This window comes from Anopheles gambiae, chromosome 2 (assembly GCF_943734735.2).
Source record: "Anopheles gambiae chromosome 2, idAnoGambNW_F1_1, whole genome shotgun sequence".
NCBI classification, from domain to species: domain Eukaryota; kingdom Metazoa; phylum Arthropoda; class Insecta; order Diptera; family Culicidae; genus Anopheles; species Anopheles gambiae.
Window position 1 is genome coordinate 112,836,166 of NC_064601.1, and position 23,626 is coordinate 112,859,791.

Here is a 23,626-nt window from a genome sequence, read left to right on the forward strand (position 1 = left end):
GTATCTGGGGAAAAGGTGCAGCGCAAAGGGGTCATTAGATGCATTGTTAATTTACCTTATTTTCCCTCTTTCTGCCTTTTAGGAACATGACATGATGGACGTAGAGTATCCGGGTGTCTAGTGGTGAGAGAAGGATCTGCCATCGAGGCCAACGACACTGGATGAGCAGATCGAGCGAACACAAGACGTTACCACAACACCACTAGCACCGCCACCTCCACCACCACCATCGGCGGCGGCGGGGGCATTAGCGGCGACAGCTGCAGTAGCAAGCAAACCGACGGCCGGACACTCGGGCAGAGCTGCGGGAGGGAGTAGTCGGGGAGCATCATCCGCTTCCGCGCTACAGCTCCTCTCGAGCCAGCACCATCAGCCGCATCATCACGCCCTGTCCCATCATTATGGCCACATGCAGCCGCCCCATCATCATCACCACGCTTCAGCGTCCTCCTATCATCATCTGGCAGGGAGCAGCAGCAGCAGCAGCAGCCATTCGCCTGTATCGCTACTGTCACAGCGATATCATCAGCAGCACCATCACCATCACTATGCCGCTGCTGCCGCCCATCATAGGAGCCCGTTCTCGCAGTGGCTACAGCAACCGGACGCACGGGGTGATCCGCACGGTCAATACTATTACTATTACTACTACTGAGGAGAAAGAGAGAAAGAGAGAGAGAGAGAGAGAGTTAGAGGGAAACAGATATTGTTGCCATTTGTCTTGCCAAAACCAGGAGAAACAAAACGGAAAAAAACGATCTATCAACCAAATATGGTACAAAACATGGATCAGACAGGAGGAAGAGAAGAAAAGATGGAGATAGAGAGAGACGGAACGTACACCGGGAATTATTTTTCTTGATTTTTTGCTGCTTTTAAACACACAAAACCCTCTCTCCCCTTTTCTTAAGGGGGTGGGAGAAACAAACTGAAGGAACAATTCTTTCAAACAAAACAAGATGATGATGATGAACACTACTACTACTACTACTACTACCTGTTACGCAGCCGACTATTTTAAAAATCCTTAGCTACCATTTATTAGTTGCGTCTAGTTACTTTTTCTCTTCGATTTGCGCAAAGAAGCAGCAGCAAATTAGTTGTATAGAGCATAAGAAGGTATTTTTATGACAAAATTTCTTTACACTATCTTTCTCTCTCTCTCTCTGTTTGCAAGAGAGAATAAAAGAGAGACCATTGTGTGTGTCTGTGTGTGTGGCGCGGGGGGAAATGGATTTCATTTCAATGTTGCAAGTGTTGATGAGTGATTTTTACCCATCCAAAAAGCCCTCCACACCCACCCAGATACCGAGTGTGCTGATGGTTATTCTTTTCTTGATGCAATTAGTTTAGTACAACTTTTAAATAGCCCCTTTTTATGTGTATTAGCCATATTAAGAAAACACAGACACATGCGCGCGCGCGCGCGCAGACACACTCTTAGTAGCCATCCCTGTTGAAGGTGTTTAGTAGATCTTATTTCATACTTATACTCAACGCAAAACAAGGGAACGCAAAAAGGCAGAAACACCCTCCAACCCATTTGAAAGAGTCTTGTGGTCTCTTTTTTTGTGTATGGGGACAGGGCAGTTTTATAGCAACGTAAGTGAGTATGTTTAGGTATTACCTTCTTCTTCTTTTCTTCTTTTATGTGTAGTGTCACATGTTTGTTGCTATAATTGAGGAAGCTGCGGAGAGGAGAAGATAAAGACACACACTCACACCGCCTCTGGAAGAAATGTCGCGCGCAATTAGCTATTTAAGTATTTATTTTCGTTTAGAGCGAATGTGAATCTATTCATTAGTCCTTACCGCTTCATCCCCCCTACTTTCTTTGCTACTTTATTGCCCATTTCTCACTATCTAGTTTTTGTTTTAATTCTACATACATGCGCGCGCGCGCATACAAACTATTAAGAGGAAAAAAAGCAACAACGCAATGCGACATTTCATAATTGTATTTAATTTAAATTAATTTATATAAATCTTATTTTTCTATCAATCGTGAGGGAAAAGGGAAAGCATCTCACCCCTTTCCTTTTGTGTCGCCCAGAGGTTTTTCTCCCCCATAAGTGGGGGGGTGGTAGCGATTACATGCCATACTGAGTTTTGTTTTAAGGATCGTGCAAAATGAAGAATCAAGACGTGTGTGCACGCGCTCTGTACAACTGTATGATGGTTTAACGTTGTTTAAGTAGAAGTTTTTGTATCGTTTTTACAACTTTATTTGCTTTCGTCTGCTTTGCGCAAGCTTCGAAGCGATACTTCTTTCTTCTTTTTTTTAATTAAATTTAATTAGATTGAATGTTTGTAATTTTACTTTTCTTCTTTTAAATAAGAGCATAAGTTACATGTTTCACCCCTGTGCGTGTATGTGTGTATGATTGTGTTGGTGCAGCAATTAAGACAAAACAGTGCAACCACACACACACACACACACATACGATAGCTTAGTGTACACTTGGTTAAGTCAGTTGATGGAAAGAGATACGCGAACAAAGTACGACACGTGTAGTAATAGGAAACTATTTGCCATAACAAAGAACAAACAAAAACACAAACACATACAAACAAACAAGTGTTGTTGTGACTCCCTGTCATATCGCAAAACAAAAACAAAAAACAAGGGAGAAAAAGAAAAGAAAAGAAGAAGCAAGCGAGCAAAGAAGTAATACTCACAGAAGCAGAAGAAGAAGACAAAAGACGTAGAAGAACACAAACAGTCACCGCCCCACCCCCTCGTGCATGACACAACACGAACAAAAAACGCGAAAAAATGGGGGAGAAAATAAGAGATGGAAACTACTGTGAGAGCATTTTTTTACGTTTTAAGCTAATCAACTAAAGACATTAAAAATGAAGTAAAAATGATAACACGAAGAAGAGAAGAGGAATGGAAAACAACACGTGAACGAAAACAGTAGTGTGGCATGAAATTCCAAATTGATGAAACACATGAATATTCGTGAAGCAAGAGAGAGAGAGAGAGAGAGAGAGAGAAAAAAAAAAGAAAGCTAGAGAGCAAGAGATAGATATACACGAACAAAACACACAACAAATGAATAAACTTAAGTTGCATTTTTTATATCTCAAAAACTAATTCATTTTTACCACCTTTTTTTATTTGAATTTTGTTTTTATATTGGTTTTCTATTCACCTTTCATAAAGCGAAAGCGGCCGTTTATATATGTGTGTGTGCGCGTTTTGTTTGAGGTAAGCGTGTTTTTATTTCATTTTCCTCAACTCCTGTTGCTTATTGGTGCATTGTTTGTTTGTTTTGTAAATATTTTAAACATCAAACGGTAGCTTGGGAGCCAAATCTTTTCTATACTTTTCAATCCCTTTTTTATACAAAAAAAAAAACGACGATTCAATCAATGACGACACGGTGGACAATGATACTGATGACAAATCCCCACGGTAAAACATACACACAAACACATTTATACATGACACTGAGAATGGCAGTAAAACGTAAAATGGATTAAAAATGGTAGTAAAAGAAATAGAAAAGTATTAGCCCGGAAGAAAGGGAGGATAAAGACAGCAAGATGCAAGAAGAAGATGCCATACACAAGTAAATGAATATATGAATATAAAAAAAAAGAAACAAGCAAAACCAAACAGCGGATGAGGCGCGTTGCGGCTGTAGAGCAACATTTTAGAGCAAGAAAAAACAAGTAAAAAAAGGAAGCTAACAAGAAACATTATGATGGAACTATACAACAAAACTATACAAGCGAATATATACATATATTTTACCAGCCTCTCGAGGGATGTGAGAGAGGAGAGGTAAAACGAAAAGGTTAAGAGAGGAGGCAGAATCACTTTGAAAATACGTACATACCCCCGCCAGTTAGAGCAGATCAAAGGGTAGTTGAAGAAGAAGTAGAAGAAGGAGAAAGCTTTTCGTAGCTCAATGTATGTCGTCTCTGTATGATTTCAACCCAAAGGAGGGGCATTTGGGTGGGAAAGACTTTCATATTGCCAAACACCCAACATTACTGTTCTTTTCTTACTGGAAAACCCATTCGATTAGTGGCAGTAACAGTACCACCACCATTACCAAGACAAGCAATAGATACAAGGCTTGTAAAACAAAACAAAAAAAAAAACTATTAGAAATGTGAAAAAGGTGTAGCAATCAAAAGTTAAATGCAAAAAAAAAAAAGAAAAACGTAAAGGTGCGAATGGAAGAAAAAAAACAAACACCGATTAAACACTGTTTCAAAATGATCTCATATCGTAAAAAAATGGAGCAAAACTGAGCTGCTGAAAGAGGAAGAGTTTGTGGGAAGAATGCATGAGATAAAAGCAAAAAGATACTTTATTTTTTTCTTTTTGTAGAAATTTTGCGCTGTTATTTATAAGAAGATGAGAAGAAGATACAAAACGGAAAGAATGGAAAGAATGTTGTATAAAAAAGGAGGATAAAAATTTTACGAAACAGAACAAAAAAATAAGCAAAAATTGTAGAAACTACTACTACTACTACTAGTGAGCAAAAATTCAATCTCGGAAAAGACAAAACAAAAGAGAAGTAAAAATGAAGAATTAAAACAAAACAACAACAAAAAAAACGCAAACAAGAGATAAACACAACGCCTTTGGATGAAACAAAATTGTACATTTGCAATGCGGTGCAAGGTGCGCACGATTGAGCGTGTTTTTTCATAGTAGTCTTTCGATTTCGGCTCCATTTTCGGCAGGGTTTTGGAAACGTAAGAATGTTAAGAGAGGAGGAAGGTAAGACAGCCGGGTAAGACAGAAGGGATGAAGAAATTAAAATAGCAAGAAGAAGAGAATGAAAAATGAAACAAGAAAATGCTACTATAAAGAATATAAATATAAATATAAATGCTACGCTTTTCAATCATTTGTAGGAATGGTGGATAGGAGATAACAATAAGAAGCAAAACAAAAAGTAAGCAAACGAAGAAGAAGAAGAAAAAAACACGTAAATAGAGAAACTATCAATACCAACAAGAATCACCGTGTGTGAATGAAGGTGGAAAAAACGAGTACTTGCACAAGACAAGCTCTAAAATGATGCAAAATCAAATGATCAAATGATACACAAAGTTGAATGAAGAAACACACATACAGACATAATACGTACGTACATGCGCGGGAGTGTGTATGGAAGCCATACTAAAACTGGTAAGCATTAGGAAGAAGAGCGAAAGCGAAAAATCCGTCGTTCTTTGAACTTTGAAACAGTGAAAAAGATTGCGAAACTAAAAGACACACGTTAAGAGAGAGAGAATGAGCCGTGAAAGTGGAAGAAGAGTGGAAAACGAAAGTGGTGAAAATAAGTATTTATTATTATAATATTACAATTAAATATGTGAAGATAAAGGGAGGGAAAAGGGATAGGTGACGTAAACACACCAGACAAGCAAACTAAGACGTAAATTAAAAGTGAAAGATAAGCAGAAGAAGAAGAAGGAAGCAGTTAGAACTCTACTACTACTTGATCGAAACCATCATCACTCCCCCTTGCGCTAATCCTTACTATTTAAGTGCGATGAGAAATGAGAAAAACAAGAAAGAAGGGAAAGAGTGTGAAAGAGGCGTGTGTGTGTATGGGTAGAAGTAAAAAGATAATGAGTAATACGCACACGATGCATGCAAAACAATGCATCCGTACACGACAAATACACAGCATACAGGAAAAACACACACACAGGAAGGATGCGAATGCAAAATCGTTCCATACACACATGTATACACACTGATAAACAGGCATTACACAGGAACATTGTAACGTACACATACACACTCATGTGCAAAAACAGAAGGAAGGAAAAACACCGAGACAAGCAGAGGAAAGGATAGCAGGAGTGAAGGAAAAGGTGTAGGATGTAGGAAGGCGGCAGTAGCGACAGCCGGCGGCGCATTATTGATTATGATTATTATTGCAAATTATTATATATTCTTATTATATTTAGTGATGACAAACAAACAAGAAAAATGGAAAATAAAACAGAAATGAAAAGCAAAACAAAAAACTACTGTAAAGAACAAAAAAAGGTGTTTGTTTTGTATGGGGTTCCGAAAGAGAAAGATCCGAAATGAAGAGAACAATCGGAGCAACACATAGTGGCGCCCTCTGTCGGGGAGTAGCAGTACCACAAGTATGAAGAGTTCATTTTCCTATTGGAATATATACATACCTCGGTTGGCTTTTTTTCTCCCTTTGCATTCTGTTTTCTTTCATTTTCACGCAGCTAAGCACGATAGTTCGAGACAGTTTATAAGTATTTTTCTTCACATTGTTTTTTTTATTTGGCTTTACATTTTCCTCACTGTTCGTACTGTTTATCCACACACACACACACACCCTTCTTCTCCCACACATCAAACGTCTTATTGTTTTTTTCAAAAATCCAAAGGGATCCATGTTGGAACGCCATAACCAAGTGGAGAACGGGGACTGAAGAGTGGGATGATATGCTGGTTGTGCACACCACGTCAATGTCAAATCTCAGTACAAAACACACACACACGCACGCGGCTTTTCATACGCACATACAAACACACATACACGCGCAAAATATTGGTAGAATTAATGATGACGGCACGACGCGCGGGAAGAAAAAAGCGGACCCGCAGAAAAGGATAAACTCAATTGCACTAAACGTAAAAGGGCGTCAATCGGCAGCAGCAGCAGCAGCCGAAACTGAACTCATCAATTGACTGACAAGTGCACACTACACCTGTTTCCATGGCCTACTACTACCACTGCAGTGTGTGCTTCGAACAAAGGCGCGCGGCGTTCAGCAGCTCAACCATCCTCACTCTCTCTGTGCGAACCGGTTCCGGCTGTGACGCTATACAAACACAGCGCCAGTGTTGTGTGTCGGGGGTTTTGTTTCGCCTTATCTCTTCACCTTTACAAAAATATACCGACAACACACACACACCCTCAAAAGCAGTGTCCTTGCTATCATCACCGCGTGTGTGCCCGCAATATTCGTGTTCGTTCTCGCTAAATGTGTGACCGAAATGACCGCATGTGGTGGGGTGTGTATGGTAGGTATAATGGTGGTTTTTTAGCTTTAGCTTGATTTTTCTTGTATAAGTTATATATAAATGTACGTGTATAATATGTTGGGTTTGCTTCTCTATTCTCTCTCTCTCTCGCAAAATCTTTCCTTCCCACCAGCCTGTCGTTTCCCAATTACAAACTACAAAATTCACATTCGGTAAACGCGCGGGGCTTCTTCCTTTGTTTTTTGTTATCATGCTTTGTTCGGCATCGTAATGAAATCTTCTTCTTCTTTTTCTTCTTTTTTCTGCTTCGTTCAAGGTGTACTAACACATACAGTTTAGAGTTCACGCTGCGCTTAGTTAAAGATAAAAAAACAACCCAAAACGAATGAAAGTAAGAAACAATAATGATATCGTGTAATAGTAATAGTAGTAGTAATAGTAGTAGAGACACGCCGCCAGCGCACATTTGACTATAATGCGGGGTGGGGTTTTAAAAACTATATAAGAAAACTGTATACACACGACACGATTAATTGATTATGTTTCTCCGGCATTTCTTCGTCTTAAAAGACATCAATTTCGTTTGCTTTTTTTCTTCAAATCAACGACACACGATACTACCGCCAACCGCCTTTCCCGTCCTGTCCTGGGGCTTCGGCTAGTCCCTACTTAAGTACAAGCTATTTCCATGCCTCTTTGCGTCGTTTTCTGCCCCGTAACATCATCATGCACGTTTAAATGTAAAGAAATCCATCGATCTATGTTCGGTGTTCCGAGAAATTGGATAAATAAAATTAACACAAACCTTGTTGTTCTTCTTAAAACCAAAACTACTCAGCAACTAAAAGCACCATCGGGAAAACAAAGAGAGAGAGGGTGTGGTTAACACCTTTACACAACAAAACCACAAAACTAACAAAAAGGTGGCAAGATGTAACGATTGAAAATGGGGTAGTTGGGGGAGGGGAAAAGAAAATCACATATCTACAAGGGAGACAATAGGATAAGAAAGCTCAAAACCCCTCAACTCAATCTACTGGGCCTTTTCTGAACGTCTCCTTACGGTCCCTCTCTACAGCGCACTACCACCTTCAAGCCTTTCTCATTAACGGCGCCATTTACGCCGTTTAACGCCCGTTCCTTGCGACACAGAGTGTTGTGTTGGTAGGAATAAAATAAACAGTTTTATATTTTTAAATTATTAAAACAAAACGAACACAACATGAATGAACTAGAGCACGACCTTCCTTCGATCCCCTATCTCTCTCTCTCTTTCCTCCATTGGATTGGCCGTTGGAAAGCTCAACCCCACACAAGCACACAAAATCACACGCACAGCACACGTACATCATTATCCTTTAGTGGTACACATCGGTAAAACTTAAGCAAAAAAAGAAGAGAGAATGACGCTACTCTACCGGCGGCACACAGAGAGGGAGGAGTTGGATAATTTTCTACTAAATTCACAAAACAAAACCGAAAAGAAACACAAAATAACAACTCAAAAGAAAACGAAAGAATTCCTAAGTAATATCATTAGAGCAGAGCACCCCCTGAAAGGGAATTTTGAAACATAAACCTGATCCTCGGACGAACACAAAACTAAACCCTCGAAACTGTCTCAAATCGAATTCGCTTTCCTGTCTCATTCCTACTTCCTTCCTCTGTGTCTGTATGGCCTTTTCCCTTCCGTTTTTTGTCCGACACCGGTGTGTTATTAGAACAAACCACGCTCCTTCTTTAGCTTCGTCTGCTTCCAGGCGGGCAGCTGATCGTACTCCTGCTTGCTCAGCCCGAGCGCCTCCTGGTAGTCGAGCTCGTGCAGGTACAGCTCGAGCTTGGTCGGATCGACGCCCTCCGGCAGCGGGCGTTCGAGCAGCACGGCCAGCGGGTACTCTTTGCGGGACAGCAGCGACAGGCTGTCGTAGATGGGTTGCGGTGTCGATTTACGACCATCCTACAATGAGAAGAAATGCACCAGAAAGGATTAGTTGCGTGTTAGAAGAAGAGGATCACTTACAGATAGGAATAACACAATGGGAAAGGAATGCTCCGCGACAAGGGTTGAAAAGCACAGTTAAAAACATTGGGGCGGAGTGGAACACGAGAGATAGCAGATACTCTATTTGGTAGGCTTTGTTAAACAATTCTTGTTTTTTGAAGTTGCAAGGTACAAATAGAACACACACACATCGAGACGCACAATATTGCAGCTCGGAAGGCAGCTTTGGGGGGTGTGAGACACATTTCAACAGGAAAAAGCGCACATTGAAGCTTGTTTCATACGGAAGCTTACCGGCAAAAACTAAAACTGATGAGATCTTTGTCTAACTACCTTCTGCAGCTCATCTATGGGCCATACAAACCTCGTCTTCTTCGAGATCCTGCAAACAAGATCCTCTCTCTACGCAACGCACGAATGAGAATGCTAGAGAGAAGGGAAGAGAGCAAGAGCTACTTGGTACACCTACCTGCACATTGATTTCTGCGACATCGTCCCGTTCGGTCCACTCCGGGAACATGGCAGTGAATTCGAGCGGTTCCAGCCCGGCCCAGACGACGAACCCATGCACGTGGTCATCCGGAGCAGCAGTCGGCGGCGGTGGCTCCACACGGTGATGCTCCTGCTGCCGGTCCGTCGTCGGCTTGGCATCGACCTCATCCACACCCTGCTCATCGTTTCCATTCTCATCCGCCGTCGCCGTCGTCGCCGTAGTAGCAATCGCATGCCCATTGCCATTCGTCACGCGATCGCCCACACCTGCCTGCCGCTGTTTCGCCTTCCAGTACGAGACGGCCGTCTCCATTGCGACCCGCCGCTCCACCTGCCACCGGTTCTCGCCCGACCGGTTGCTGTCGAAGCTGCTGTGGTTCGTCTCGCCGCCGGCGCCACTGTCGCTGCCCGACTCGTCGCCCGTCGGCCACCAGCCCTGCCACAGCCACAGCACGTGCCCATTATCGATCAGGAAGATCGTTGGCTGACGGGCGCTGTAAAGATCCTCCTGCCGGAACGGGTACGCCGTGGGGCGGTCCTTCGCACGCAGCGCACATTGTAGCTCTGTCGCCTCAAAGTTGCCATTGTTGATGCTGGTCAGGTGGAAGATGCGTGGCGTAAAGCCGTAACACTGCTCCGACCCGAGCAGGCTGTGATAGTGATGCCTGTTCTGCCCACCAACCGCATCAAAGAACTCGTCCGTCTCGTGACCTTCCTCGACGACGGCCGAGGAAAGATTCGACAGCGTTTCGTCGAACAGCTCGGGACACTTTTGCTCCAGCACTACGCGCAGCACGTTTGCGGCCACTTCCTTCGCGTGTGGCAGTGCCTTACAGCCCTGCCAGAGCAGCACCCGACCGCGCTCGCCATGCACCAGCAGCATCGTGGCACGGGAACGTAGCTGCCGCATGCTGCAACCGTCCACCTCCGTGCACATCGTTTCCTCCGGGAAGTTGCCGGTAATCATGTACATGCGCCAGCCCGCCTTCGCCACGCGCTTGCTGCGATGCACGAACATCACCTTGAACAGTCGCAAGAAGGCGGCCGACTCTTGGCCCTGCGCCACACGCACCTGCGCACCCTTCTCCTTGTCCAGCTCGACCGTTAGCAGTGCCGCCGCCCCTTTCTCGTTCGCCGACGCGTCCCGGCCGTGCCAGCAGAAGTAGGCGCACCGGTCGCGACCGACCACCGTGCTGCGGTTCGACACCTTGCCGCTCAGCTCGCGCACCGTCACGCTGATCTGGTACATCCAGCGCACGGTGTAGCTTTCGTCGGCGTAGAAGTGGCCGCGCGACGTCCCATCGATCTCCTTGTACTCGTACTCGTCAATCTCCCACTGCGTCACGGACGTGGTGCGCACATCGAAGTGGCGCATCGAGTCCTGGTCGTAGTAGAAGTCGCCCCGCCCGAGGTTGGAGTTTTCCAGCACCAGGTTCGGCTCCTGGTACGGTTCGGCGCGCCCGTACAGCTCCGGGCCGTCCAGCGGCCGTATCTCGAGCCCGGTCGGGGACGCTCCATCCCCGCCGTACTCGTCTCGGAACTGCACCGTCACGTCCGGCCAGTCGAGGAACTTCTCGCGGAACAGCACCGTCTCCATGTGCTGGGTGACGCGGGCGATCAGGCACCACTCCGGCCGGCTGTTGCCCGCTTTGGACAGTCGCCTTGCATCCCGCTGCCGATCGCCCGCCAGCTCCGCGAAGTTGAGCGGGCTCAGCTGGCACTCCTCGTAGCTGTACCCGCCGCCGTACAGCTCCTGGGCCAGCCGCAGGGCCGCCCGCTTGCTCTCCGCCGGCGCACTCTTGCCGCTCCACACGTACAGCTCGGAGCCGAAATCAAACACCAGCACCTTGCGCGGGTCCAGCATCGCGATCTTCGGTATCGCGCCCCAGTACTCCTCCACCGGCACGAGCGACTCCTCCCCGTACTCGTACACCATGTTCGTCTCGATCAGGCACGCCTCGAACAGCTCGTCCTCGTCCGCGTGCCCCGAATCGCACACGCCCTCGTCCTCCTGCCCGCGGCCCAGCAGCGCCCAAAAGTCGCGCGCCTGCCGGCCGGCCGTCGCACCCCCATCGTTCAGCAGCGTCACGCTGGCCGCACTGCAGCCCAGGTCCTTGTCGCGCACGATCTGCTCGCAGATTTCCTTGCAGCGCGACCGCTCGATCACGTTCGCGTACTGGCCGAGAAAGGCGAACAGCCGGTCGGCGGTGACGAGGATGAAGCAATCGCCCCGGTTGACCGAGCGGGCGGCCGGTTCCACCAGGCGCGTCTGCGCGTGCCGACGGCCCTTCACCTGCAGCAACATCAGCGGTTTGTGCGGGACAAACGACTGATTCAGCGGCAGCGAGCTAGACTTGAGACTGACCGATTTGAAATCCTCAACGGACGCTAAGCCGGCTAGCGCTTCTACGGCCAGATTGCTACTTTTGGCAACTACACAGTGGTGGGTAGGGGTGGTAGTGGGAACAAAAAAGGGATGAAAAAAAAGAACACAGAGAGAAAAAACGGCGACACGGACAGGGCACGGGGATGCCACCATCGTACGCCAGAGCCAGGTTAGCATTATTGAGGGAACATGAGAGGGAGAGAGCACGTGTTAAGAACAGTTTCGTGCATTGAGAAGGCTAGCGGGGTGTGTAAGTAGTAGGAGAATGTTGTGGTAGTGATGCAGCGCGGTCAAGCACGGCAAAGTCATCCCTCAGAGGATCATCTTGCAAAAGGATCCTTTTTTTAAGAACACCTTTTTGAGAGAGATGATGATCCTCTGAGGATGAAGGTGGCTGACAACAACAAGAAAAGCACGCGCAAAAACACAAATGCACACTCTCACACACACACATACACACACATACACGTACACCTCAAGGCTGCACCGGAGTAGGGGAAACAAGACGCGCGATCGCCCCGCTACTTACTTGCTTCTAGTTTAAGTCGGCGCATCTCCTTGTCGGCGATGCCTGTCCTTATCTCGGTGTACTCCGTCTGCAGGTCGTCCCGGGCGGCCAGCGTCTTGAGCGGATTGCGCGACATGGCCCGGCGGCCCCGCGGCCCCTGTACCACCTTCTTCTGCGTCAGCTTCTCGCCGCTGGTCTTGAGTGTGTCGAGATCACCGAACGTAACCTCGGCGGCGGAGCTGCTGCTACTCATCATACTGCTGCTGCTGGTGAGGCTGCTGCTAAAGCTGCCGGTCGTGGCCGTGCTGGTCGCACCGTTCGCCACCTTCCCGAAGAACGAGCCGAAACTCTCATCGTCCAGCTTCGGGATGGCCACCTTCGAGCCGACCGGTTGTTGTGTTTTGAGATCGCCGCCAAACGTTCGCTCGCCGCCGGACGGTACGCCCGGCACGCTTATGCTACGCTTCATGAGACTTTCAACTACACGGTGCTGTTGCTGCTGCTGCTGCTGGCTCTGCTGCTGGAACATTGCCGGAGCGGGACTAGAAAATTGGGGCGCCGGAACGCTGGTAGGGCGTGCACCGAATGCTGGCGGCGCTGCCGCCGTCGGTGGCTGCTGTCCGTAAACGGTCGAGGAAGTGACCACGGAGGACACCATCATCGAGGGGCTCTTGGACAGGCCGAGCTGCGGTGGGTTAACGCTGCGGAACACGTTCATCGCGGGCGATTGCTTCGTGTCCGACTTGATGAACGGGAGTTTGGGCGATTTGGTTGCGGGCAGCCGGCCCGCAACGGTGAAGTTGGTCGCATCGGAGAGTTCTGGAAGAGCAGAAAAGAGAGAATAATTAGTCTTCGATACACAATTGAAACAATTACACAAAAAAGCACATGGTACTTACCGACACGATTTTTCCAATTTTCCGACGACGTCTTGATCTTGCCCAACCGATCGGAAATGTTTCCACCCTCCAGGTCCGCCGGCCGACTGAACGGTCGTGGTGAGTTGTTTTTCACTGGGCTTTCGTGGGACTTGGCAACGATGAGTGCATTCTGCAATGGCAAAACAAAGATGTGTGTGTGTGAGTTAGACAAGCGTGACGTGTTATTATCTGTTTACATACAGTCATAATGCATAAAACAATCCGCAAAGAAAGCCCCCATCCCATTCCACTGATAAGGCAAGTGAGGGTGACAAGAAACCAATGGGCGACCACCCGATAGTAGTGATATCATCCATCATTACACAGTCATGGCTAATTAAGAAATTAATGACGTTAAATGGTGTTTGGATGAGGGGAGGAACCTTCTTCTTTCCCTCAACTGTGACCGTTTTTTCACATCACTTTGGGCCTTTCTGTACTGTTTCTTCCCATCCTCGGGGCAGGTTAAACGCTCGACCCAAGGAGGTCATAATGTCGTGGAGAGCAAGCGAAACGAAACGACAGATAGCATCATCGTACAGCTACTACACGCAACGATGCGTACGTACTCCTCCTTCTCCATCCAATCTGTGTGTGTGTGTTTTTGGGGTGTGGTTGGCAATAAGCGACGAAATAACTCAACCTTCCCTGAGTCCCATCATCCACAATTTTTTTTTATCATTCCTCCATTAAAGCATTCCGTGGTTCCTCGCCGCATCGCTTCGATAACTCATAAAGACATACCATTAATCGTATCGTTAGAGCGACAGTGATTGAGCAGCGGGTTCGAAGACGACCTTTTAAAGGTCACACCGAATCACAAATCGAACCTCCAACCGACCCCGGGATGCCCAAGGGACCACACCCCTCTCATTCGGTTTCACAAAATTACCTGCTTCAGAGTAGACATCATGGAGTCCGCTCCTATTACACCTCGATAAAGTAAACGTAGCAGTAACTTGGCCGGGTCAGGGAGGGTGTATTTGCCTCGTAAAACACCTTCTTCTTACGGTAAAGAACATACATTGCAACACCCTGATACTAACTGGAATTGATTTACGTCACTCTTGCACTTATAACACCCTAAATATAATAATGCTTCATCACGCGATCGTACAGTGTGTTGCGTTACACACACACACCAACACAGGCTGGCCCGTGCAACAATAAATCCAATCACAGCCTTTAGCGGGAATTGACTCGTTACTTCTTTTGCTTCCTTTGTTTGTTCGATTGTACACTAAAGCTCGTAGCTGCCTTGACACAGTATCTATACGCGTTGGGTGGATATCCTCGGGGAGTCACCACGCACCAGTGGTAGTCACCTTACTGCGCTATCAGTCTCTCTGTTAAGCCCTCTCTCCTCGGGTGACTTTTTAAGCACCTTTGCAGGCCGTCCCAAGATAAGCCAGTTTCTAGGTACACTGGGGAGGGGGAGGAGGTTGGGGCTTAGGTGCTTTACTGGGAGCTTCACACATCATCACTGCAGCGACACGATACCACCGTCCTCCTCCATGTTGTCCAGCAGGTTCGAGATGGAGTACTTCCAGTAGTCTTTCGATAGGTTCTCCGCAATTAGGATTTGCTCAATGTTATCGACGGCATTGCGATAGGTGGCGGGCGTCGCGCTAGGTTTCGATTTGCGCAGTACCACTTCCGGTTCTGCTTCCGCCCCATCAACCGTCGTCATCTCGTCATCCTGCAGCAACTCGGACAGGGAAAAGGTGGAAAGTGTTTTGAGACCTCGCGACACCCGATCGTACTTGGCTTCTCCACTATATCGCTCCAGCGGTTGCTTTCCACTCTCTGCCTCATCTTCGTCCAGCAGATCACTGATCGAGTACTGGGACAAGCGTTTGGAGAACCGTTCCGACTCCAGGATGTCCTCGACCGATTCGGACAAACTTTGCTGGGAGCGGATGCGTCGTCGCATTCGGATCACTGTGGGAGGTTCGGAGGAAGCCTTCGGGTACCCTGCAGCACCGGCAGGCCTCAGGTTCTCCAGGCTAGCACTGATGGAGCGCGACCCGTACGAGGAGTTGGGTTCGATGCGGCGAAGAATGTTCACAACGTTGCTGAAATGTCGCCGTGGCGTTGATTCCGGTGCCGCCGGTGATGGTTGCCTCTCGGGCGTGGTGGCAAACTTCACGGAGGTCATCTGGGGTCGCCCCATCGGCTGCTCGAACAGTGTCTTCATGCGAGCGACCACGTTACGATTGTGCACATCCCGCAGCACCGCCGAATCTTCCGCATTTCCTGAACGTTGGGTAGTACCTTCGGGAATTCCCGACTTCCCCGGGCTGCTGTTAACGCAATCTTCCCCAGTTCGCGTGCCTGATTGAATTTGATAAATGATTTCATTCACAATGTTGCTGCATTCTTTGCGATCCAGCCGGTGGCGGCGGGTCGGGATCCATTCGGTGGCTTTGGTGGAGGAGGGCGATGTTGCCGGTCGTCGCCGCTCCAATGGGGTCTGATTAGATCTGCCCGTTGTTGTGCTGCCATTCTTTACAAAGCCAGAACTCGGCGTGGATGACAGTGCGGGTGAGATGATGGTTGGCTTTTCCGATGCACATTCCGACTGCTTTATGGTACTACTACGATAATCACACTCTGCCTCGGAAGCCTTCTGCGCCGGTGACTCCTCATCCTCCTTCGCTCCTTTGTTGTTGAGCGTCCGCAGCAGATCGAGCTTGATCTCCTCTATCAGCCGCTGGCGGTCGCGCTGCAATGCATCGACGTGCCGTTCGAGCAGCCGCTCTGCCTCCCGGCGGACGCCGTTATACAGCTGTACCGCAAATTGCGCCCCGATCACCAGCAGCAGCGGGATGACTAATGTTTGCAGCAGCGTACCGAGCCGAACGACGAGACTGATCGCTTCTTCCCAATAGCTGCCGGGGCTGGAGCTGCCACCATTAAATACCAGCGCATGATTCATGGTGCCTTGGAACGACGACGGCTAGCGAGGGAGCTGGAATGTATCTCAAGATCACGCACGAGCGCCACCAACTCTCACTTCACGCTTAATAAGCGGGGAGGGTGGTTCCACGGAATTCACTCTTCTGTTTTTAGTTTTTGATACCACTGCTTGTTGTTTACTTCTGTTTGTTTATTTCTCCTAATACACACACAGCTGCCCGTGATGAGCAGCAGCAGCACATTCAGCGCACGCGTCAGCAGCCGACCGCGTACAGGATACAACTGAACCAGTTTGCGCCGTGTCTGCGCGCGTTTGCTGCCGATTCTTTGCCGCGCGGTAACAACGTCGTTTTGTGAGGGTCTGGACCGTGGAAGGAAGCGTCCGTATTGCAGAGCAGTGACAACACAACCAACTACACCACAACAGTGTGCGGTTGTGTGGTGATATGCGGCTACTAACTACTGCTGCTGGTCGGTGGACACACTCTACACACACTGCTGGGTTTTTACTGATATGCGAGACACGACGCGGGACGGAGAGCGAGAGCGCGATGGTGACCCGATGCCGTACCGGCCAATACTGTGCAATCATCGCAACGAGTGTGCGCGTGTGTGGTGCGTTTAAGCTTGGCCGGTCGTTTCGTGTGTTGTGAGCGTGATTGATGATGCACCTCCGCACGCGCCCGCACCCTGCACAGAGCCCGGCCAATCCCGGTAGAGTGGTGTTAGCGTGCCGTGTTTTGCTATCTTATCTAGAAAAGAAGCCGGCGAAACCAACGAACCAATACCACTACACACACCTAACACATTAGAGTAGCAGCCGCAGCGTGTGTTTGATGCAGGTGAATATCAACAAATACATCACAAGAAGACGCATTTTTGTTATGACGAAGAAGACGCACGTACTAACGCCCGATCGTGGAATGTTTTATGGATCCCGCCAGTGCATTCCTATTCACAGAACTCCTCCAAAACAAACGGTAACAAATGAGAGACATTGATCGGCGGAGGCCTCTCGGGAAGGAGCTGCACAAACTGCAAGATAAATGCGTTCGTTTGTTTTACTGATGATGAACACAGAAACACCCGAAGAGACCGCAAAAGGAAAGCAAATCAAGTATTCCTCATTCACATCGCAAGTGACCCGTAAAGTAAAGTAATGTACTGCGCTAAGACGCGGCACCCGATCTCGAGATTCTAGACGATCACCATCAAGACGTTCCCCTCAAGGGCAGCAACAGAAGCACTGTGTTTATGCACACTTAGCACACCGCAAACACAATCGGCCAAGCAAAGAGAGATCTGTACTGTATATTTGCACTTTGTCCACGGGGGGGGGGGCTTTCCCGTCGTCCGGTATGTTCTCGCAAACAATTAAAATGCAAATTAACATGCAAACTCGATCGAAATCAAGTCCCATGTGTGTGTGTGTGTTTCTGTAGTGCTCCCGATCCAACAAACAACGCTCAAGTGTACAGGATCCGCGAGCGACGACTCATCGAGTCAAACATAACCCCGCATAACCCGCGATGAGCATAAGTTAAGCCGAAGAGGAAAAGGCAAAAGAGTGATCTAAAAACTGGTTGTTGCTTCCGTGAGAAAGAGGATAAGGAAGCGAGAGAGGGAACAGGCAAGCGAACATGTGAACGTTTCAAGGTTAACGTATTCGAGAGCACGGATCATCAAAATTCCACCTTGTTTTGGAAATTAAACCGCATCCGGCTGTAACACATCCAATCCAAAATTCGCTCCCCCGTTACCATACGGGCTACCCGCCTAAAGGTATGCAATTTGTATCGCATTCAAAGCGATACGAGCTACGCGAGGAATAGAGCACGGTAGCGTTACGCTAGCGTTACGTTTACTTACATTGACCAGATTTTCCCGCCGCACGTCGTCGGGCACATCCTTCTTGGAGACGCGCTTGCGCCAATCGTCCTCGCCGCTCTTCTTCAGTGCCGCTAGCCGCTCCGCTATCGACACGCTCTTCACCATCGAACCGTCCTGGTCGGGGCGCATCTCCTCTGTCAGGCAGCGGCGCAGTGTACCGAACGCTGGGAAGCTGAAGTCGTCCTCCGTCCTTTGCTGCTGCTGCTGTCCGGAACCGTGTCCGAAGCTGCTGTGATGATTATTATTGTTGTTCTGCTCCGGGTAGAAGCCGTGAGGGGCTGAGGCGGCAGTTAGGGCTGTGGTCGATGGTGCAGCAATGCCACCGAGACCGAATGCATTACTGCTGCCGCCGTGCGTTAGTAGTGCTGGTGGTGCCGCCGGTGCACCGCCGTTGTTGGCCGTATTGTGGTAGATGATGGCCGACGCCGGTATGAAGGTGGCAAGCTCGGATTGGCTTTTGCTTTTAATCAACTGTTGCTGCTTGTAGCTGGAAAGAGGTACGGAAAACAAAAGAAAAGCGGTAAGGCGTAATGTTTTAATATAGATATGCCGGCACAAATACTGTTGAGAAGAGGGTAGTAGCAGGGCAATTATTTTTATGCTGCACTGAGCGAATATTCAGATTAGTTCTAGCGCTTTTGTCCCTCGGGAAAGCTTGCGCTACCAACCCGACAAACGTGCTAATTAATTCTACGCCACTGCACATCAATCACTTGCACAAAGTCGCAACAGGGAGAGAGACACTAATGAATGTTACCTCTCGCTTTGCATACATAGTATTCTAGGGTTCGTCGTTTGCTGATGTCGTCGCCTCAAAATATCGTGCAATGGGAAAATCAATCACACTGTCACCGGGAGGGGAAAAACCCCAAACCATATCCTACAGAATTGATGTTCCTTGCTACTTGCTTCTGTTTAGCACAGTGCTTCTATTTAGCATGGCATCTCTGCTCCAAAGTGTTCTCTTCAAACAACTCAAACGTGACACAACAACAAGCTCATTATCTCACACTAATTTAAGGCGGAAAGATTCTTCCCAACCAACGGACCACACATCGCACTAATCCACAAATGAGTCATTCTAGCACACACTCCTAAGCTAAGCTTCCGATTAGAATGCACACACGCCGGCGTTACTCTACGAACGCATCTCCATCACTCACCAGCGAGACCCAACACACACGTGTGCCTTTCCGCGTTTGTGTGTCCTCGGTGTTGGGGAAGTTGGGTGTTTGTATGTGCCACCCCTTATGCAATCGATTGCAAGTAGTGATATCACTTATACAGTACAAGTGATATCACTTGTGGACGGACACAGTTGCGTTATTGGACAATTTGGCGAATGGGTGTGACATGGAAGGTTGTGCTACGCCCAACCATTCCGCCATTCACCACGAAAATAAACCCCGGAACATACTATTTTTCGCACAAAATTCAAGGTAACGCGCATATGTGAGACGAGAGATTCGCATGAAAGGAAGAGCCTTCGACACAACCCTAAATGAAACAACCGAATCGCGTAACACACGCAAACTACCTTCTCCCAGCCTGCTCGGTAGTAACCCGTCATGTCGGAACAACATGTATTGGCATGTGTCTGTGGCGGTTAAGGTGGTGGCGGTTCATATTCGTGACCGGTGGAACCCAGGCCGCTCTCCATTATAACCCATTAACGGGGTTTCTTTCTTTTTTATCAAAGTTGTACCTTTCATTGTTTACAACCAAGCTAAAGCCGGCATAAAACAGGAGGGATAACAACGAAAAAAACCAACCCTCACGACACAACCGGAGATGACAACGATGACTCATAAGTTTTTCTCGAGAAAAAAGATCCATCGCAACGGCCAACTACTGCCTTCCCCAGAGGGAACTAACGCGGCAATTTTCGTCCCTCACACACCGGCTTTCCGGAGGGCTTTGGTTTTCCGCTTTGTGGTGGGATGATTCAACGATAGGCCGGCAAGGGTCACGGTCAAAGAAAGACGTCTACCAGAAGAAGACGAAACAGTGATTCCTGAGATCCAAAGAGAGAGAGCAACGAAGCCTCACAAGACAGCACGAAGCCTAATCTGTAAATGTGATAGGTTCATTATGGTCTTCAGAAGGCAGCATAACGGGAACATTAATCGGTGATTTAGCATTATTGACTGCTGGCTGCATGGCCCCCATTCGCCTTCGCTCTCGAATATGCTAAAAAGGAAGACCACCGGTGAAAGAAAAGAGCCCACTTTTGTACGGCATGAGATCCAATCACGTGCAGGACAGTTCAACAATATAAAATGGATCATTATTTTCAACAGCACTCGATCGGTGTGTAGATTGTTCGCCTTCTATCTCTCTTCCCGTTTTGCGCTCTTCAGCAACAAAGAAAAAGACAGAAGAAGAGTTTGAAGGGCCGCTGGGCCTTTTTTACTGCACCACACAAAGTTGCACTTGACAATGCAATTCAACAAACGTACACGCACATACACACAACACGCATATTATTGCGTGACTAATTTTCTACATGACGCAGCTTATTACAACGTAGGCGCATCCATCATCAACATTCTAGTAGCGCAAAAAAAAAGAACTACGCATCACAATCGTTGCTCTAATAACTCATCTTCACATTATCGCGTCTCAATAGCGGCCGCAGTCGTAGCAGCAGCCCTCCCCCTTTTAATAATGAATGCAATAGAAATTTGCACCGAGTTGCACTTTTCTGCCAACCAAGGGCAAAGTGTGTGTGTAAACAAAAGGGGCCTGCTCCAACCGGCCGCTCTCGCCACACTTCCTGTTGGAAGCTCATTTTCTTTTAATTGCTTAACGTTGTCATCGACAAATAGACGGGGAGTTGGCAGTTGGAGCAGTTGCATGATGAAAGCGTAGGGAAAGTAAGGCGCGCGAGAGCCTTGAACCCTTCAATTGGACACCTATGCGAGTGGTGGAGTGGTCAGATCGGGGAGGTGCAAAAAGGGAACGGAACACGACCTCTCTCTCGCTTGCCCCTTCGTTTTACTGGCCACGGCACACACCTGTCTGGGGTGCAATTGATGGGGATGCAATTACAATTCCATCCACAACACACACGCTGCACTTCTCTCGCTCTCTCTCTGTGTGCATGCGTGTGGTTTCAAAGAGTGTGTCGAGACAGTTAAACGACAATGGCTACTCCAAAACTAAATCACTAACCCTCGCAGGTAATGCCGGATGTACAATGTGAGGTGAGACTAAAAGTGAAATGCGAAAGTGTACTTCCAAAAGCCGAAGAGTTCGCTGTTTCGCATTAACTAAGCACGACTAAGCTGTCCCAAAGACGACCAACCCCGCGAGTTCCTAACTTCTGGACACCGCCGCACGTGCAGTGCGGATACTCTACAGTTTGTGGCAGAGGATTTTGTTTCCCTAAGAGCACGGTCAGAATAATGGTGCTCCACAGTTCCAAAGGGGCCCAATGTAACACAGGGCCGGGTCCGATGGGCTGTAACATTACTACCACCACACCAGGGAAGAGATGTCACGTACGCTCGGGCACCACCATCACGCCCGAAACAAAGCACTCGGGCGGCGGCGGCGGAGTTTACGAAAAGCGGTACGTGAGACAAACGAAATGCGACTACTTTTGGGTGACATTTCTTCTTTTCGCAAGAACTGACACTTCCCTTTTTACGTCGACCTTTCGTTGGCTCGAAAGGTGGGCGCGCTCGTCACTTGATGGGCTTAATTCAATAAATCACACAAAAGGTTTTGGGGGAAGGCATTGGGCTGTTTGCCTCTTGGTCGTTTTAGAACGTCTAAAAATCAGGAAAAAAGGCCGCGTAATAAATCATTGAAATATAATTCAACACACCTCGATACTCTTTCGGCACTTCGGCATGTGTGAGGCGGCAGGTGATAAAACATTTCCACGCCTGGGTTGAAAGAATGCTTCCGAAATGCTTCCGTTGCTAAGGTGCGAATGGCGCGTGTGTTGCAGGTGTCCCTTAGGAATTTTGTCGCAAATAAACGCCCATTTATAGAGATTCATACCACCCTGCGGCGTCACGTGTTGTAACCCAATCAAGAATTCAAATTGAAATGTGATTACATGGAAGTCCCAGCAAAAAAACAAACAATTGAACATTTGTTTGAAGCTTTCATGCGCACCCATTGCCAATCAAATTATTTCCCCAAATAAACTTATCCGGGGTTCCGAATAGGAAAAACTCTACTGTTTTTCCCTCACATAAAAGAGAGATTGCAGTAAAAATAACACCATTCCCGCTTGTGTTCTACTTTAGAATTTCAATTAAAAAAGCGTTCTAAATAAAAACCCATCAACCCAGAGTGGCACGCCCGTTTGTGCCATTCCGGTGACAATCTCACCCGTCCAACGGTGCGCCGACGACGACGTCCAAACGGTGGACGACTATTTACAGCCACACCGGCACACTGTTTGCTGCCGGATATTCTACAGAGAATGAAAGAGGAAATGGAAAGTGTTCCTTTTCATTACAGCACGATCTCGGTGTCCTCCAGCTCCAAACGTGAAAAACACCTTTACAAACTACACTCCACCACCTCTCGTGTGTGTTGTTTCTGCACCTCAAACATCTCTCTCCCACCTCAATGAAGCCGGTCTGTGGTGTTTGGTGATGTGTGTTTTCAATTCCAGAATGGATCGCGTTTCTGGGCCATAGAAACAGGAAGTTTATAATCTTAACACATCCTCCGAATTGACGCCGGCTGCTGCCCTGCGTCCGGCGTACACAGGAACTACATTCCATTTACATGATGAGAAGCGGCGGCCGTTTGCTCCACTGGAGCGATCGAAACACTCTTGCGCAAATGAAAAGCAGTCGGCTGTCGGAAATGGAACTCTGCAAAAGGTGCCACACACCGCACACGTACCTTTGGGTAGAGAAGTTGTCTAGCATGAAATGTCTGTAAGTTACAGCAGAACCTCCAGCGAGAAGCGGAAGAAACATACAACGTGTATCAACAAGTTAGACTCGCCGCGTTGATTGATGCTATTATTCTGAATGATGTTGATGTTTTTCTCTCCCCCTTTTCTCCCCTTTAAATAAGCTGTCGATGTGTTGGAGCCCCGAAATGGAGCGCCTGTGAGGGATTACATTCCCAATAGGCCAATTTACCGGCCAGAAATAATTGAATGAAATTTGCTTTTCGATTGTGCGTCGATGCTGGGGCGGGAGCGAGCTTTAAAACCACCGGAGGTGGTAAGTAGCTTTAAATTTCCTACAAATTCAACACAACTGCACTGTGTCTTGGCCCTGCAATCTTCTGGTTTACATCTGCAATGCACCAACCTCACCAGCCCGGAAATATGCGCTTGTGTACTTCGTTTGAATAATTAATTGGCCGCTTTTCGATGCAGCAAAAGTTCGGGACAAGCGCTGGACATTCTCACACGTCTAACGTTCGTTTAAGTTATTAGCAAACACGAACCAGCTCTCGATTGATGGAAATGGTTCAGCGTGTGAGTTGGGTGTAAGCTATGGTGAAGAAGTTTTCTAATTATCAAGCTGTA

The 23,626-nt window shown here is 47.6% G+C and overlaps 3 protein-coding genes across 25 annotated transcripts in view; 1 reads left to right on the forward strand and 2 right to left on the reverse strand.

Annotated features, from left to right (window-relative positions):
- Positions 1 to 3,100, forward strand: part of LOC5667160 (methylcytosine dioxygenase TET) — a 163,342-nt gene extending 160,242 nt beyond the window's left edge. For all 6 annotated transcript variants that reach the window (XM_061642239.1, XM_061642240.1, XM_061642241.1 and 3 more), the window contains one exon: positions 83 to 3,100. In XM_061642239.1, the coding sequence (XP_061498223.1) occupies positions 83 to 121 (39 nt within the window). In that variant the 3' untranslated portion in view covers positions 122 to 3,100. The remainder of the gene's footprint in view (positions 1 to 82) is intronic.
- A 256-nt stretch (positions 3,101 to 3,356) lies between these two features.
- LOC5667093 (supervillin) overlaps positions 3,357 to 23,626 on the reverse strand; it is a 205,880-nt gene continuing 185,610 nt past the window's right edge. For 16 of the 18 annotated variants that reach the window (XM_061642227.1, XM_061642223.1, XM_061642228.1 and 13 more), the window contains 5 exons: positions 18,094 to 18,601; positions 13,285 to 13,435; positions 12,407 to 13,204; positions 9,469 to 11,924; positions 3,357 to 8,954 (listed from right to left, as the gene is read on the reverse strand). In XM_061642227.1, coding sequence (XP_061498211.1) covers positions 8,715 to 8,954; positions 9,469 to 11,924; positions 12,407 to 13,204; positions 13,285 to 13,435; positions 18,094 to 18,601 — 4,153 coding nt within the window. In that variant the 3' untranslated portion in view covers positions 3,357 to 8,714. Of the gene's footprint in view, positions 8,955 to 9,468; positions 11,925 to 12,406; positions 13,205 to 13,284; positions 13,436 to 14,197; positions 14,339 to 18,093; positions 18,602 to 23,626 lie in introns of those variants that run through there. The other 2 variants (XM_061642238.1, XM_061642231.1) reach the window with 2 other exon arrangements.
- LOC133391142 (uncharacterized) lies at positions 14,786 to 16,243 on the reverse strand. Its single transcript, XM_061642281.1, has one exon. The coding sequence runs from the start codon at positions 16,241 to 16,243 to the stop codon at positions 14,786 to 14,788; it is 1,458 nt and encodes a 485-aa protein (XP_061498265.1).

Coding starts and splice junctions, on each gene's coding strand:
- LOC133391142 (XM_061642281.1), bottom strand. CDS start 16,243: ATGAATCATGCGCTGGTATTTAATGGTGGCAGCTCCAGCCCCGGCAGC.